At 35.6% G+C, this 16,854-nt stretch overlaps 1 protein-coding gene across 3 annotated transcripts in view; it reads right to left on the bottom strand.

Moving 5' to 3' along the window:
* Window positions 1-16,854, bottom strand: part of LOC309651461 (disintegrin and metalloproteinase domain-containing protein 18-like) — an 83,052-nt gene that overhangs the window by 11,913 nt on the left and 54,285 nt on the right. For all 3 annotated transcript variants that reach the window (XM_082444204.1, XM_082444202.1, XM_082444203.1), the window contains 4 exons: window positions 15,890-15,995; window positions 9,855-10,038; window positions 5,401-5,481; window positions 2,419-2,533 (listed from right to left, as the gene is read on the bottom strand). In XM_082444204.1, coding sequence (XP_082300330.1) covers window positions 2,419-2,533; window positions 5,401-5,481; window positions 9,855-10,038; window positions 15,890-15,995 — 486 coding nt within the window. The remainder of the gene's footprint in view (window positions 1-2,418; window positions 2,534-5,400; window positions 5,482-9,854; window positions 10,039-15,889; window positions 15,996-16,854) is intronic.

Below are 16,854 nucleotides of genomic sequence, written 5' to 3'. Positions count from 1 at the left end.
AGTCAGGTCCTGCCTTCTGTCACCGGCCAAGGCCACCATGGCCACCTGTTGACAGCCCCTCCAGCCGTGCACTTGCATGCTCCCAGCCTGATTCCTGTCACTGGCTTCTACTGCAGTGTGCATGCCAGTGGGGAGTGTCCAGCCACAGGACAGCACACTGACATCCATGGACCCTGCAGCTGTTGTCAGATCCAGATCAGGCTCAGCCTCTGTCATTGGCCGGTACCGCCATGCCCACCTGTAACTAGCCCCGCCCCCCAAGCTATGCACCTGCACACCCCCACCTAGACCCCCATCACTGACCTCCACAGCAGTGCACTCTTTCCAGGGGGTAAGAGTACAGCCACAGGAGAGGAGCACACTGTAGCTGTTTGTTGGATCCAGATCAGGCTCTGCCTTCTGACACTGGTTGGCATCACTGTGCCTACCTGTAGTTAGCCCATCCAGTTGTGCACCCCGAGCCTGACCAACCCCCATCGCTGGTCTCCCTGCAGCGTGCATACCCTGAGGTAGAGCCTGAAGCAGTAGGAAAGCACACTGACACTCAGGAACACTGCAGTGGCCAGTGAGCCTATAGTTGGCTCCAGCCCATCACTTCAAGCACGTCTGCACTTGACCTCTGCCACCACACGGGCACCTGTAGTTGGGCCCCACGGCCAAGTGTGTGCATGCCACTATCTCCAGCCACCACCGCTGCCTGGCCTTGTCCTTAGCTACTGATCCTGGAGGTGCTGCTTAGAACCGCAACTGTCCTTGCAGCCACTATGGACCCACGAAGTGCTCACAAGGACCACACAGTTGATAATATGGACCTCAGTGGCCTGAGCCGAAGAGACATTACATCCCTTTGGGCCTGGTACCACCAGGTGCTCCTGCACTTGGCGCCCTGCACCAGTTGTCCCAGGGTCACAGCACGACCAAGTGTGCCTCCATCCACAGGTGAAAGGCTTCCCTTAGGAAAGAGTTTACAAAGTCTGGAAGGGGTGACTGTATCTCCAAATGTATGGACACCTACGCAAGGCTACAGGAATCATGAAAAATCAGGGAAAGATGTCTCCACCAAAGGAATGCAGGACATTTATAGTAACTGGATCCAAAGGAATGGAGATCTAGGTATTGCTCAACAAAGAATTCAACGTAATCGTTCTAGAGATGCTTAGAGGACTACAAGAGAGCCCAGATAAGCACTTTAACATTGCTCATTTTTAAACTGGGCTGTGAATTTTCATAATGTTGAGTTTCAAGAGTGCTTGGTATATTTTGAATACCAGTTCTATATCAGATATATGTTTTGCAAAGATGTTCTCCCAGTTTCTGGCTTGTTTTTTCATTCTCTGACTGTCTTGTACAGGACAGAACTTTTACGTTTTAATCAAGTGCAAGTTACCAATTTTTTCTTTTATAGATCATGCTCATGCTGCTGTATCTAAAATGTCATTCTCTAAGGGCACTTAGATTTTCTTCTGTTATCTTCTAGGAGATGCATATTTTTGTATTTTACATTAGGACTGTGATCCTAATATTTGAAAGTTATGAGGTCTGTGCCTAGAATAATTCTTTTGCTTATGGATGTCCAGTTGTTCCAGCAAAATTATACAAACACAAAAATAATTTTATAACTGGATATGTATGAAGTGATTTGGGCCATGTAGTCCAGTAAGAATAAAATACCCATAAAATACAACTTGGATTATCTTTTATGTTTTTTTGGTTTAATTGCCTTGACTAGGATGAATAAAAGTGGTGGGCGTGGACATCCTTGTCTTGTTCCTGTTCTTAGAGGAAAAGCTTTCAGCTTTTAACCATTGAGTATGATGTTAGCTTTGGGTTTTCCATATATGGCCTCTACTATGTTGAGGTATAGCCCCTCTATACCCACTTTGTTGAGAGTTTTTATCATAAATGGATGTTGAATCAATGAACAGCCACTTGCTGTTCATGGAAACAAGAGAAAGTATAAACCTGTACTTCATCACTCAAAATGTGATTTACTGTTATTTCCTAATAAATGTGTATACTTATATTTTGTCATATGTTTTTGTCTAAATTTCATTCAGAATAAACACCTTATCCTACAATTGTTTTTTAATAACCTACAAAGTTTTTAATAGCATGGGATGCAAACAACTTACATAGTGTTCATTCGTCCATATTTGAATTTGTTTTGCATTCATGCTATGACATTTATTGAAACTTAAGAGTACCATATTCTATCTTAGTAACTGAGCTGATTAAAACTGGGTTTCTCTGAGGAAACCACATTACAAGTATTATTTAACACTAATTTAATGAAAGCCACTATTCAAGGTAACTCTATTAATTACTCAGGAGATCATGAAAGATTTGACTTGGCAGTATATTTCTTTAATTATTTCATAAAGCATTCTATTTTGTTTTAAAAGTTTAATTTCTACTCACCAGATTTATGGTCATTACCATCATCAATACTTCCTCCTGGTGAACCAATTTGTAATTCACAATCTGGAGGCCTATACCCAGGAAGGCAATGACAATTGCCTAAATTATTACATATCTGAAACAGAAAAACATATAATCACTATAAATCATGGTAGTCTTTATATGTCATATAGAAATACTTACATTCAAAAGAACAAAATCACTGTTTTTCTGAGTTGATTAAGACTACATAATGTGAGAAATAGGTTAGAAAAAGTAGTGAAAGTTTTGGCAGTATACTAACAGTTAATGCCAAAATCACTACCCTGCCTGATAGTATGTTCCTGACCTTTAATATCGTGATAGAATTACCATCAATTGACTTCGCCACTTTAATTTATTATCTTAGTCCTTTCTTTCAAAATTTAATACTATTGATCAACCATTTGTATTTCATTTTTAAGTGAAAAATTTTCCAATATAAAAAAAAAAAAAGATGCCAAAAATAATTAAAAAGGACAGAAAAAAAAAACTTTATGATAAGTTTGAGTTGCTAGCAGTTTATATTCAGTGCAGTTTCCATGTTATTTATGCTTTTACATTTCAATAGCTTAGTGTTAATTTTCATTTTTGAGTAAAATTTTGTAAAATTCAAACAATTAAAATGCACAGAACTAAACGTGTCTTCACCCACTAATTAAGTCCCTCTCCACTGCTAAGCATATTCTGTGTTATGTATATTCACAGATAAACATGTACACCCACATCCACAAACACACATTAACACTCATTCCCAGCTTTTTGCCAAACAAATATCACTAATGTTATATTATGAACGTATTCCCATACCTGAAGGTATAAATATAGGACTGGCAAATTTTAAAAATAGATGTAATATTCAAAGATATGGATATTTCCTATAATTCTGCTACAGATATTGTGTCCTGCCCATGTACACTGACAGCGTTAAATTCTTTGTGTTTAACGATTATTGAAATTTTAAATCTCTTTTCCCTATATATCAAGTGATTTCAATAAAATGAGTTTGAATCATAATCTTGAATTCCATAAAGTGTTCTTCTATTGTACATATCAATACCTCTGTTTTTTGATATTTAGTGCACAGGTGATAAATATTTTAATATAAAGTTTTGAAATTAGGACTAGAGAATCATTTATTTATTATTTCAAACCTAATCCAAAATTTTTCCCCCGTCCTGAATTAATTTACAATTATCTAAGCCACATAAAGCAACAGAGGTTACCATCACTGCATTTTGACTAACTTAATGAAAGAAAAAGATGGTCAGCTAGAGCAGAAGCAATAACCAAATAAATAATATTATTAAATTTTATATTATTAAATTTTATTAAATGAAGAATGACATGCTATTTCAGACTGGATGTGTAATTTGAATTCCTAGTAGAAAAAATGAAATGAAAAACACATACCTTAGACACTTGTCAGCAATATTTCTAAGCTCAGAAAATAAAGAAATCTCACAACATTCGGCACAAGGTAAAAGGAATTAAACTAGCATCACATTTCTCTCTGGCAGGACTGAAAGCAATAGGACAGTCCAACAGAGCTTACAAAGTTTTGGGAGAATGGAATTAAAATTTAATAGTCCTGTGACAACAGAGGGATTTTTAATGTGGAAAGGCAACATTTTTCCCTTGTTGATACGTGAGACCTCCTCTAAATGAATACCTCCCACATACATTTTTCTTTACTTTTTGAAAAAAGTGGTATTCCAGTACCCTACTCCTCCCATTAAAGTAGATGGACAATATCATGTTAGAAAGAACATTTATCTATAATATCAAATCTAAATAGATTATAATTTCCCTATAATATAAATTTTAGAAAAAATTAACATAATGCATAGAATATCTCAGGAACATCAAAGTCAAAGGAGCTACATTTTGGATGTGCTTTTTTTTTTTTTATAAAACTTTGTATTGTAAAATAAGACGTACATAAAGCTGGTCTTACTGTTGTGTTCATTTCATAATGTATAAAAATATCAAATCACTGTGTTGTACACCTGAAACTAATATACACCTGAAACTAATATAATATCGCATGTTAATTATTACTAAATAAAATGTATCAATAATCTATAACTTTGGTTTGAGATTTTATAAAAAATATTAAGGCTGAAGGCTTAAAAACAGATAATTGAACAAAAGAAACCAAAAGATCAGACCAATAATTATAAGTATAGAAAATAAAAAGACAAAACATGAAAATGTAGCTATCCTTTTTGTTTACAGCTCATAGAAAATTAAAGACAATGCAGCAGCACTTTATATCTTCTAAAACCAATCAATTAAAAATTATAAAATTGAATACTGATAAATTTGGTTAATTTGGGATCATTCATATAATGCTGACTAAATCATACACTAATTTTCTTTTAGGAAAATAGTAACACAAAGAGACCCAAATTATACATTTTAAGAAGTAAAAATTAAATATAAAGGTAACTACAAATCTGTATTACCAGATTAAAACAGATAAACAATTGAGAAGAAATAAAATATTTTTTGCAGGAGGATATATTTTCTATTAGAAACCTCTTCATAAGAACATCAGAAATTCTCTAACATGTTTTTTAAGTATACCTTCTGTAAAATATTATATAGCCATAAATTTTAATTATGCAGAGTATGAGGGAGAACAAATATGTTCACAATATAAGTAAAATATGCATTTATTTGCATGAGAAAATAATAAATGTTTTTTATTTAAACATGTTACTAATTCATAAGTTGTGAGTGCTTACAATAAATTCAGTACACACATAGGACAATTCACGTAATAGTGTTTGGATTGGTTGGAAATCAGCTGATTTTCTTTATATTAGTTAGCTATTCTTAGGCCAGGTCTGTTTAAAAGCAACCTAGATTTTCAATTCTCCCAAACAGTATAGATTTTGACTTTGAAATACCCACAAAAATAACATGAAATTTAGAACTACGAAAACAAAAGTAACTTACCCCATTTCCTCTGCATTTTGTAGTGGCATTACAATTATACCCCATTAAAGGAACTTCTTTGCAGGTTTTATTTATACAATACTAAAACAGAGCAAACAGTACTTCATAATTATTCACAAATTTGATGTGAAGAAAGAATTAACTATTTGTTATATACGTACGAAAGATGCTCTTGTTGAGACTTTTTATTATGTATTACTCTGATTTTGGTACAAAGATTCTGGCATTCCAATACAAAAATCTAAACAATAATAACTTTAAGAAAGCCCCCCTGAGAGTGCTTGCCTTAACACAGTTTATGTAATAATGTCATATAATTTTGGTTTTGAAACTCACAATTGGGAATTGAATTGAGAATCACCATCAAGGGAGTTAATGTTCTGTTATGAATAATTGGTTAGATTAATATTAATGATTTGTCCCCTCAAAAACTGAAACTGGAACATAATTTATTAATTTAGTTTGGGTTTCAAATATAAATTAATATTTTGGATTATAAATTATCATGAATCCCTGTTATAATATTGACCTGAATAATCCAGCAAGAGAAATATTCTAACTTAATTTGGATCCATTGCAAAACGCTTCTTACGTCAAAGTGGGTAATCCAGTGATAAATTACTCACTTTTTCCCTCATTTACCTTTTTCTGTTTTTTAAACTAGGCTCCTAGTTTATGTTCTTTTGACTTCTTTAAAAATATCAGCATAACATATGATGAAATCATTGAAAAGAAGAATATATCAAATAAGAATGAAAATTAGCATTTTGCAATTATTTTCTGAAAATTAACACAGAGCCAATGAGTAAAATGACATTGCGTATGCCAGTCTACTTTTGCCCTTTCTCTTCAATATAATACTGGAAGTTCTAGCCAGAGCAATCAGGCAAGAAAAAAATGAAAGGCATACACATTGTAAAGAAAGAAGTAAAATTATCTCTTTACAGATGATGTGATCTTATATGTCAACTCTAAAAGCTCTACATACACAAAATGCCTGTTAGAACTAATCAAGGATTCAGTAAAGCTGCAGGATAAAATATTAACATACAAAACCCAAAGACATTTCTTTAACAATGAACATTCTAAAAGGGAAATTAAGAAAACAATTCAGTATAGAATAACATCCACTATTATTAGACAACTAAACTTAACCAAGGAGCATAAACTGAAAACTAAAAAGAAATACTGAAAAAAATTTAAAAAACAAAAACAGAAAAATAGAAAGCTATCCTGTGTTCATGGACTGGAAGACATAATATTGTTAAGATATCAATACTATCCAAAGCATCTATAAATTCAATGCAATCTATCAACATTCCAAAGACATATTTTTTTTCATAAATAGAAAAGCCCATCTTAAAATGCACATAGAATCCCAAGAGACTCTATATCAGGGGTCCCCAACACCCAGCCTGTGGACTGGTACTGGTCCCTGGCCTGTTAGGAAACGGGCTGCACAGCAGGAGGTGAGCAGCGGGCGAGCGAATGAAGCTTCATCTGCCGCACCCCATCATTTGAACTACTGCCTGAACCACTGCTCAAATTACTGCCTGAACCATCCCCCCCATTGCTTGCATTACCTCCTGAACCATCCCCCCACCGCCTCCCCCCATCTGTGGAAAAGTTGTTTTCCATGAAACCAGTCCCTGGTGCCAAAAAGGTTGGGGACCACTGCTCTATATAACCAAAACAGTGTTAAAAAACAACAAAGTTGGAGGACTCACACTTCCTGATTTCAAAACTTACTATAAAGCTACACCAATGATAACCATGTGTTTCCAGCATAAATTCAGACAAATTGACTAACGGAATAGATTATTTATGGTCAAGTGAATGTACTTAATGCCACTGAATTGTAAACTTGAAAATGTTTAAAACTGTAAATTTTATATTATGTATATTTTACCATATTTAAAAAGTTAAAAAAAAAAAACTTGCACAGAGGTGTTTGGCACTCTTAAATCTCCTAGATAGTCATGATCAAAGTCTCTGGCAATTTTGAACCATTTTCCAAAATTCTCCACCTAAATTTAATCATTCGTGCTTCCTCATTCCTATCAAGCTACACCAGCTAACACAGAATAAAGGAAAATGTGCTATCTACAAACACTAGTTTTTCTTATGAATCTAGACTTCTCAAATACCATTAATGTATTTCCACATATTGTTTTTTAGATGATCTGGATGAAATAGAACTATATTCTCAAAAAGGAAAAATCATTTGTTATATCAATTAACACAGAAAAAGTATTTGACAAAATTCAGCACCTATTTATAATGAAAAAAATCTGAGTGAACAAGGAGAAGAAGGGAACTTTCTCAAGTGGCTAAGGGTCATATTCAAACCTACAGCTAATAAAATAGCTGATGGTAAATGATTGGAAGTTTTCCCCTAAGATCAGGAAGAAAGCAAGGGTGTCCACTCTCAAGACTCTTATTTAACATAGTACATGAAGCTCTAGCCAGTGCAATAAGCAAGGAAAAAAAATAAAATATGTGTAGACCATAAAAGAAAAAAAAAACTGTCTTTATTTGAAAATGAAGTGATTGTCTACATACAAAATTCTAAGGACTCTACCCAAAAAAAAGTTCTAGAACTAATAAAATAATGCAGCAAGCTTTTGGGTACAAGTTCAACACATAAAAATCACATTTCTATAAATATGTGAAAGGTGACATTAAAAACACAATATCACTTATACTTACTCCAAAGTGAATAAAGTGCTGAGATACAAGTCTAACAAAAGATGCACAATGCCTGTATCTTGAAAATTATAAAATGCTGATGAAAGAAATCAATGAGCACTTAAATAATTGAAGAGGCTTACCACATTCATGGATTGGAAGATTCAATGTAGTAAAGATATTCGTCCTTCCCAAATTCAACTCTAGCTTTAACACAATTCTTATTAAATTTCTGAAAAGTTTTTTGTTGTCTCATATAAGTTTATTTTACAATCTATATGGAAAAGTGCGGGGCTAAACTAGAATAGCTAAAACTATATTTTGAAAGAAAAATAAAATGAGAAGAATCACTCTGCTTGTTATTAAAGCTTACTAAATTGCTAAAGTAATCAAGAGAATATGATACTGGTGGATGGATAGACATGAAGATTAATTTAACAATCTAGGCAACCCAAAAATAGACCCACAAAAATATACCCAATTTATTTTTGACCAAAGTACAAAAAAAAGAACCTCAACCTAAACCTCACACGTTATAAAATAAACTTAAAATTAAACAAAGACTTAAATGTAAAGCACAATATTATACATTTTTAGAAAAAAAACTGGGAGAATATCTTCATGACCTATGTTTAGATGAAGGGGTTTTAGACTTGACACAAAAAGCATGCTCTATGAATGGAAAAATTGATAAATTGACATCATGAAAATCAAAAGCTTTTGCTCTGTTAAAGTCTGTGAAGAGGGTACAGAAAAAGCTATAGGAGAAAATATTTGCTTTTCCATATGAGTTTCTCCATCACGTACCTTGCTTCAGCAAAGCAAGCAATCTGAGAAGGCAGGAGAAAGACAGAGAGAGAGAATGCAAAGCAGAAGTCACTGTCTTTTTTAAACTAATCTTGTAAGTGACATTCCATAACCCTGCCATATTATCTTTCTCAGAAGCCAGTCACTGTATCCAGAGCACACACAAAGGAAGAGTATTACACAGGGGTGTGAATACCAGGAAGTGGGAGCATTGGAGCATTTTAGAAGCTGTCGACCACAAGAAGCAAGTTTCCGAGGGAATAAAATTGCTGAACACAGATATAAGAACTAGCTAATTGAGTAACCATTTTAAGGTTTTGTTTTATTTTTAATCCAGCAAGTAAGTACTAAATGTCATTTACATGAAACACACTGATTTACAACTGCTGCCTTATGTTTTCTGAAATGTGTGCACTCATACTTCCAGACTGACTCACTATGCCTCTGAACGATTTTTGTTCTCCCTTTATTTTTTGACTGCATGAATAGTACTACATGCTTGTACATCACTATAACTGTGGTCTCCCAGTACAGACTTCTTGTTTGGTTCTCCCAAATTTCTCACACTTATATTTTGACCATACACATAAGCAGAAGAAATATGAAAGCTCGATTATGTTTCTTTGTAAAGCAGGAAAAATTAAAAACTCAAAATTAGAATTTTATGATTTAAAACCATCAGAATTCAAAGACCTAAAAAGAAATCACCTGTCAGTTAGTGGAATCTTGTGCTTAAAAACACATCTTCTCACATCAGGACTGATGACAGATTGACCCCAAAATCAATGTTATTGGATAACTGAGGCTTAGTTTAATTATCTTTTCAATATCATATGGGAAATAAGTGGCAGCACCAGGTTCAAATCCATTTTGTATGATTGTGATAGTCATCATGGAATATAGTGTCTGACAATTACATAATTTAGCACAAATAAAGATAAGTGAACATGTTTTGTTACCATTTGTGAACCACACACAGTGCCATCGGCCACATAGGCATAATCTCTTCCACCTGATCTCACTGATGACCCAATAGTTATGCATACATGTCCTTGAGTAGATGAGTAAACTGCAGATCGAACATCACTTTTGTAAGTATTATTATGTGGCCAAACACAAGCCAATTTTCCACAAAGAACATCCCTGGAAAGGGAAAGCAAAAAATGTCTTATCATTTTGTCTTTTAATGAAACAAAGTTTTAAATAAGTATTGTATTACGTAAACTGTAATATGTTGTTTAATGGATAGTAAAAAACCAGAAAAATGCCACAATGACATTATTTTATGGTGCACAGCTAAATGTGATACAATTAATTAGCACTGTAGCAGAATTGAAAACTACACCCTGAACTCAAATGTTCAGACATGCCTTCATTTCCTATTTTAGAACTCAATTGGGAAAATTCATCACCTGCTCCCACTTTGCTAAAGCTTGACTAGTCTCCCTATTTCTTACGCAGCATTTGTTGAGAGTGGCTGACTGCATCTATTTACACTTTGTGCATCTTTTGAGCCCTTTCTGATTATGCTCATGGTACCTGTCATGATCTTTAGTCCGTAAATCTATTTCGTACACAGACACTCCGTTTCAATCCCAGGATTCTTCCAACCTGCTGATATTTCCAGTCATTCTGCACTCCTCTCTTGAGAATTCAGAAACTTTTAGATCCCAGTTTTGGCAGAAGCGTTCCAAAGTTTATCCCATAAACAGTTTATTTAGCCATTTATAATCTATCATTGGGTAGAATGCTGGCTTGTCTAAGAGACTTCCAATGTTCCTAGTTTATGCCCTGGAAAATCATCGATGTAACTTCTTGCTCTTCGAATCACTCCAATCTATCAATTCTCATCCTCAGTGGAAACAACGATTCTTAGTTATTGATATGTGTCTGTGGAGCATGCCATTATTATCTCTCCAAAAGTCTTCCCTTGAGAAATTTCATCCACTTGTCCTAAAAGACCACGGGGGGGCCTTTTTTTTTTTTTTTTTTTTTGCCTTGTGGCTTGCAGGATTTTAGCTCCCTGAGCAGGGGTTGAACCCACACCGTCAGCAGTGAAAGCACAGAGTCCTAACCACTGGACCGCCAGGGAATTCTCCATGGGGCGGCTCTTTAAAATCACAGGGATTAGCTTAATAGCATCAAGAAGTGAAGATTGAAATGAGAGTGGGATTCAATTCCCAAATTTCTTTCCAAGATTTTCTCCCCTCCAGCCGAATTTTTCTAGGTTTTCAGATCGAAATAATTCTTTTGATTGTTGCTCTATTCTCTTTCTATGGAATATATCTTAAACCAAGTTTGCATGGTAGGTCTTTTTCTAGTCTGGCTATTGAAATACAAACTCTTCCTCCAAAGTCCTTCTCTCAAACTTTGCATTTATGGTTGAATTCTTGGAACTGGCACAGCAGATGAATTGAGCTACTGAATTCCAGTCTCATCTAGTGATTTTATTTTGGGAAAATTCATGTACTATTATCATCTCAGATGAAGTCCAGATAAGTCATGCCTGCTAACTTTCACAGTTCCTTCCATCTTTCCTTTTCCTTCTTCCATGGTAGTCTTAGACCAAGGATGGTACACATGCCTCTGGCCATCAGAGAGAGATTAAGTGTGGCTGATTTACCACCATCTCCTGTCTCTGTTGGCATCCATTGTGGTGTAACTCAGTCTGCCTGATCACTGGTGCTCTCAGTTGGTATCTAACAAAGTGTGGCTGATTATATTTTGTCTTTTAGAGATAATCAGGGTCTCTTCATGAGATCTCACTTCATTCATTCATTCATTCATTTTGTGATCCCAGAGCTCCTCTTTTAATCCATTAGTCCTCATGTGTTGGAGCATGTGGAAAATTCTGCATTCTCTACACGTCATACTTAACCCATAGTAAACTCATGTGGAGGCAGGTGGTGGAGGACACTCAGTCCCATTGAACTAGACACCTCCTTCAGCCATTTATAATCTTCATAAAGGAACCAAGTTGTTTTTCAACCATGCTGAGTGTGGTGCTTACCTAAGGATTTTACGGTTTTTCTGACTATGTCCTGGAGGTTAAAGAAAGTCCTACTTCTCCCTGGATCGTTTGACTTTATCTGAGTCTTTTTATATTCTCTTCCCACTCTCTTAGTTCTTGAATTTGGCTCTGTTACTATTCTTTAAGCCACTTCAAGGTATAATCACCAGCAAAAAACTGTACCTATGTGTAAAACTTGATGAGTTTGGGGATAAGGACACGCCCATGAAATTACTAGCATCATCAAGGACATAAACATATCCATCACTTCCCAAAGTTTCCTCCTTCCCTTTGTATTATAATTATTATTATTTTGTGTGTGCTAAGAACAATTAACAAAAGATCTACCCTCTTGGAAACTTTTAAGTATACGGTGACATATTTTTAAAGCTATGGGAACTAAGCTGTATAGTAGATCTCCAGAACTTATTTATCTGCTACTGTCATTTTCTAGCTTTATTGAGGTATAATTGAAAATAAAATTATGTTATTTAAAGTGTACAAAGTGATGATTTGATACATGTATACATTGTGAAATGATTCACCCCACTGAGTGAATTAACACATTCTTCATTTCACATATTTATCCCATTTTTGTGTGTGAATATGTTTAAGTTCTACTCTCTTAGCAAATTTCATTTATACAATAATTATATAATAATTGTATTGTATAATTATATAAAAATTATATAGTGTTATCAACTATAGTCACCACGTTATACGTTAGATCCTCAGGACTTATTCATCTTATAACTGAAAGTTTGTACCCTTTTACCAACTTCTCCCTAGTTTCCACTGGCAACAGATTTTCTACTCTGTGTTTCTACCAGTTCATTTTTTTTTTGAATACACATATAGTTGATACTATTCAGTATTTGACTTTCTCTGTGTGTCTCATCTCACTTAGCATACTGCCCCACAGATTCATCCATGTTGTCACAAATGTCAGGATTTCCATCTTTTTTAAAGCTGAATATTCCATTGCATGTATTCCACATTTTTGATCCATCCTTCCCTTGATGGACACTCATTGTTTCCATACTTTGGCTATTGCTGGATCATAAAGTAGTTGTATTTTTAATTTCCGTACTGTTTTCCATAGTGGTTCTACCAACTTACATTTCCACAAACAGTGTACAAGTGTTCCCTTTTCTTCACATCCTCACCAGTATTTGTTATCTCTTGTCTTTTGATGATAGCTGTCTCAACAGGTATGAGGTGATATCTCATTGTGGTTTTGACTTGCATGGTCCTCATCATTAGTGACGTTAAGCACCTTTTCGTGTACTTGTTGGCCATTTGTATTTTTTTTGGGGGGGGGGAATGTCTATTTGGGTCCTCTGCCCATTTTTTTTTAAATTAATTAATTAATTTTATTTTTGGCTGTGCTGGGTCTTCGTTTCTGTGCGAGGGCTTTCTCTGGTTGTGGCGAGAAGGGGCCACTCTTCATCACGGTGTGCGGGCCTCTCACTGTCACGGCCTCTCTTGTTGCGGAGCACAGGCTCCAGACACGCAGGCTTAGTAGTTGTGGCTCACGGGCCCAGTTGCTCCGCGGCATGTGGGATCTTCCCAGACCAGGACTCGAACCCGTGTCCTCTGCATTGGCAGGCAGATTCTCAACCACTGTGCCACCAGGGAAGCCCTGCCCATTTTTAATAAAGATTATCATTATCATTTTAAAAATATTTTTTGCTATTGATATGTAAGAGTTCCTTGTATATTTTGGATATTAACCCCTTATTAGATATGTGATTTGCAAATATTGTCTCCCATTCCCTTTCATTTTGTGGATGGTTTCCAGTGCTAAGCAGAAGCTTTTTAGTTTGATGTAGTCCTAGTTGTCTAATTTTTCTTTTGTTGCTTTTGCTTTTGGTGCCTATCCAAAAAATCATTGCCAGGACCAATGTCAAGAAGCTTATCTCCTATATTTTATTCTGGGAGTTTTACAGCTTCAGGTCTTACATTCAAGTGTTTTTTATCTTCCACTTTGAGATGATTGTTGTATATGGTGTAAGATAGAGGTCCAGTTCAACTTTTTTTTTTTCTGTAGCAATACAGTTTTCCTTACACTATTTATTGAAAAGTCTATTCTTTCCCCATTTTATAATCTTGACCCCTTTGTTGAAAATTAATTCACTGTGTATGTATGTGTTTGTTTCTAGGCTATTCTGTTTCATTGATATATCTCAGTTTTATGCCAGTATCATGCTCTTTTGATTATTACAGCTATATTTTATTAAATAGAAGTGACAAGAGAAGGCATTATTGTCTTTTTCTTAATCTTAGGGGTAATACTCCCAGCTGTTACTGTCAAGTATACTATTAACTGTGGGTTTGCAATATAACTTTCATTATGTCAAGGTACAGTCTTTCTACTCTAATATGTTGAGAGTTATTATAACGAAAGGATGTTGAATTTTTTCAAATGCTTTTTCTGTACCTACTGAGATGACCATATGATTTTTATCCTTCATTTTATTAATGTGGTGTATCACATTCATTGATGTGTGGATATTGAAACATCCTTGCATCCCTGGAATATCTCCCACTGGATCATGGTGTATGTTCCTTTTAAAGTACTGTTAAATTTGCTATTTAAAAAAAATTTTTTTTGCATCTATGTTCATCAGGATATTGGCCTGCTATTTCTCTTCTTGTTATGTCCTTGTCTGTCTTTGGTATTAGGGTAATACTAGCCTTGTAAAATGAGTTTGGAAGTGTTCTTTTCTAATTTTTGGAAGACTTTCACAAGAATTTGTTAATTCTTTTTTTAAATGTTTGGTAGAATTCCCCAGTGGACTTGTTTGTTGGGAGGTTTTCGACTGCCAGTTCAATCACCTTATCTGCTATTGGTCTGTTCAGATTTTCTATATAGTAGATATAGTATACTCCAGTATTTCTCCCTACAGGGAAAAACTGGGTAATGGGCATTTTTGCCTGCTTCTTATGTACTGGGCCTGGGGGTATAGCAACAGAGTGTGTAGGTGTAGGGGTGTTCCTGTGTCCATTAAGAAGTGCTTATTTGATTTCTACAATAAATGGGACTCATTAATGGAAGTGCCATTGATTAACAGTGCCAAGCTGTTTGGAAGCCTGTTTCTTGGGTGTTAACTGCAAAAGCTGTGGTGCAGACATGTGTACAAGCTTCCAGCAGAAGATACTGGTGATTTGAATTAGGCTACAGGGAGATGCTGGAGGAGGAGGCTGCTGGCATTCCTGGTCCCTGGGCAGGATCAAAGGCAGGCCTTAGAAGCTTTTTAAATTAGAAGGCTGATTCTCAGTCAACAGCTTTTAAAGCATGCACACGGACCCCTTTCCAGGTAAGACTGGGAGATGGGCATTTTTGTCTGCTCCTTCTGTGCTGAACCCTGGGGGCATAGCCACTTAGGAACTCCTTTGTTTGCTACACTCCTGTGAGATTTGTGAATGGAAGTCCCTTTGGCTATCAGAGCAAGGTGACCTTGGGGATCTGACCCTCAGGCAGCAGTGCAAAAGCTGGGGTGTAGAAATGTGTACAAATTCTTTATAGGGAGATACTGGTGACTTGGAGTGGGCTACAAAGAGATGGCAGGGAAAGTGTCTATCAGTTTCTCGAGTCTCTTGGGAGGATTGCAGTCAGCTCCTAGATGTGTCCTAAATTAGAAACCTGACCTTCAGGTAGCAGCTTTCTTAGTATGCAGATGGAAGCCTTTCAGGGAAAGACTAGGAGATGGGTGATTTCATCTGTTCCCTCTGCACTGAGCCCACTTTCTACCTTCAGTAAGAAATATCAAATTTCTCTTAGTCTAGTCTCCTTACTAACACACTAGCAGGGAAAAAAATAAGAAAAAAGAGAACTGAATTACATGGAAGGAAAATACACAAAACGTTATTTGAAAATATTCTCCAGATATACGATTTACTGTCCATTACTATTTAGTGTCTCTTGACAAGAAATATATAATTTTTATAACTCAATGAAACAATCATTTTCTATATACATACTTCTGTTCACAAGGTAATGGTTGGGAATTTTTAAAACCACAGTTTCCAAGACTATTACGCAGAGAATTAACTTCTTCAAAACAGGCAAATGGAGCACCTTCAGCACCTTAAAATGAAAATATGTCCTAAATTATTATTCTTGATGCCAATAAAATATTTGTCAATAAAATGTTAATGAAACTCATTGCATAAGCAAAAAAAATCATGGTCTTGATCATGCTTTTTTTTTTTTTTTCCTGTGTGTTCCCTGTCAATGCAAGTAGAAAGAAACAATTGTCTTACCTTACAGAAAATAGAAAATTATTATATCTATTGTAGTAAATTATGTTATGGTTAAAAATAATTTGCTGACCCCTCCCTGTGGGAATGCATCCTTCCTAGTCCAATGTACGTCAGGCTTGACCTTGTAACTTGCTCTGCTTAATGAAATGAGAGATTTGAAATGTCAGTTGGGGCAAAACCTTCAGAACTAGTAGATTGAGTGCCATATTCTCTTTTTTTTCTCTGATGGGGGACAAGCACTGTTTCAAGTAGCGGCTCATCAGTCAGTCTGGGTGTCATAGTGAAGGCGATGAGGAGTAGCAGAGTAAGTGTATTAGATATGGAAATCGCAGAGGTTTGAGGTTCATTTCCATTCCAACAAACACAGGAATTGGTACGTAGATGTGTAATTCTACTGCAAAATATGCCTAAAATGTGGCATTGTAATTGAAGCCTGACAGTAGGGGGCAAGAAGGAGAGTTATGCACTCTGTGCGATGCTGAAACTTCTGGAGAAACTATCTTCTCAATCATTTAAAGGTGGATAATGTCCTTAATGAACTTATTGCCTTAGGCAAGGTGGTCAGGAAACAGAATGTGTCTTGGTTAATCTTGGCTCAATGTGACCACATGGTACAAATACTCAAGAAAGAGATACGGTAAATTCGGATAAGAATCCGTTATTTCAGAAACAGTAATAAAAAG

The sequence above is a fragment of the Balaenoptera physalus genome (genome assembly GCF_965194825.1).
Source record: "Balaenoptera physalus genome assembly, chromosome: 21".
Lineage (NCBI taxonomy): Eukaryota > Metazoa > Chordata > Mammalia > Artiodactyla > Balaenopteridae > Balaenoptera > Balaenoptera physalus.
The sequence above is the reverse complement of the archived record's forward strand: the minus strand, read 5'-3'. Positions and strand labels throughout refer to the sequence as shown.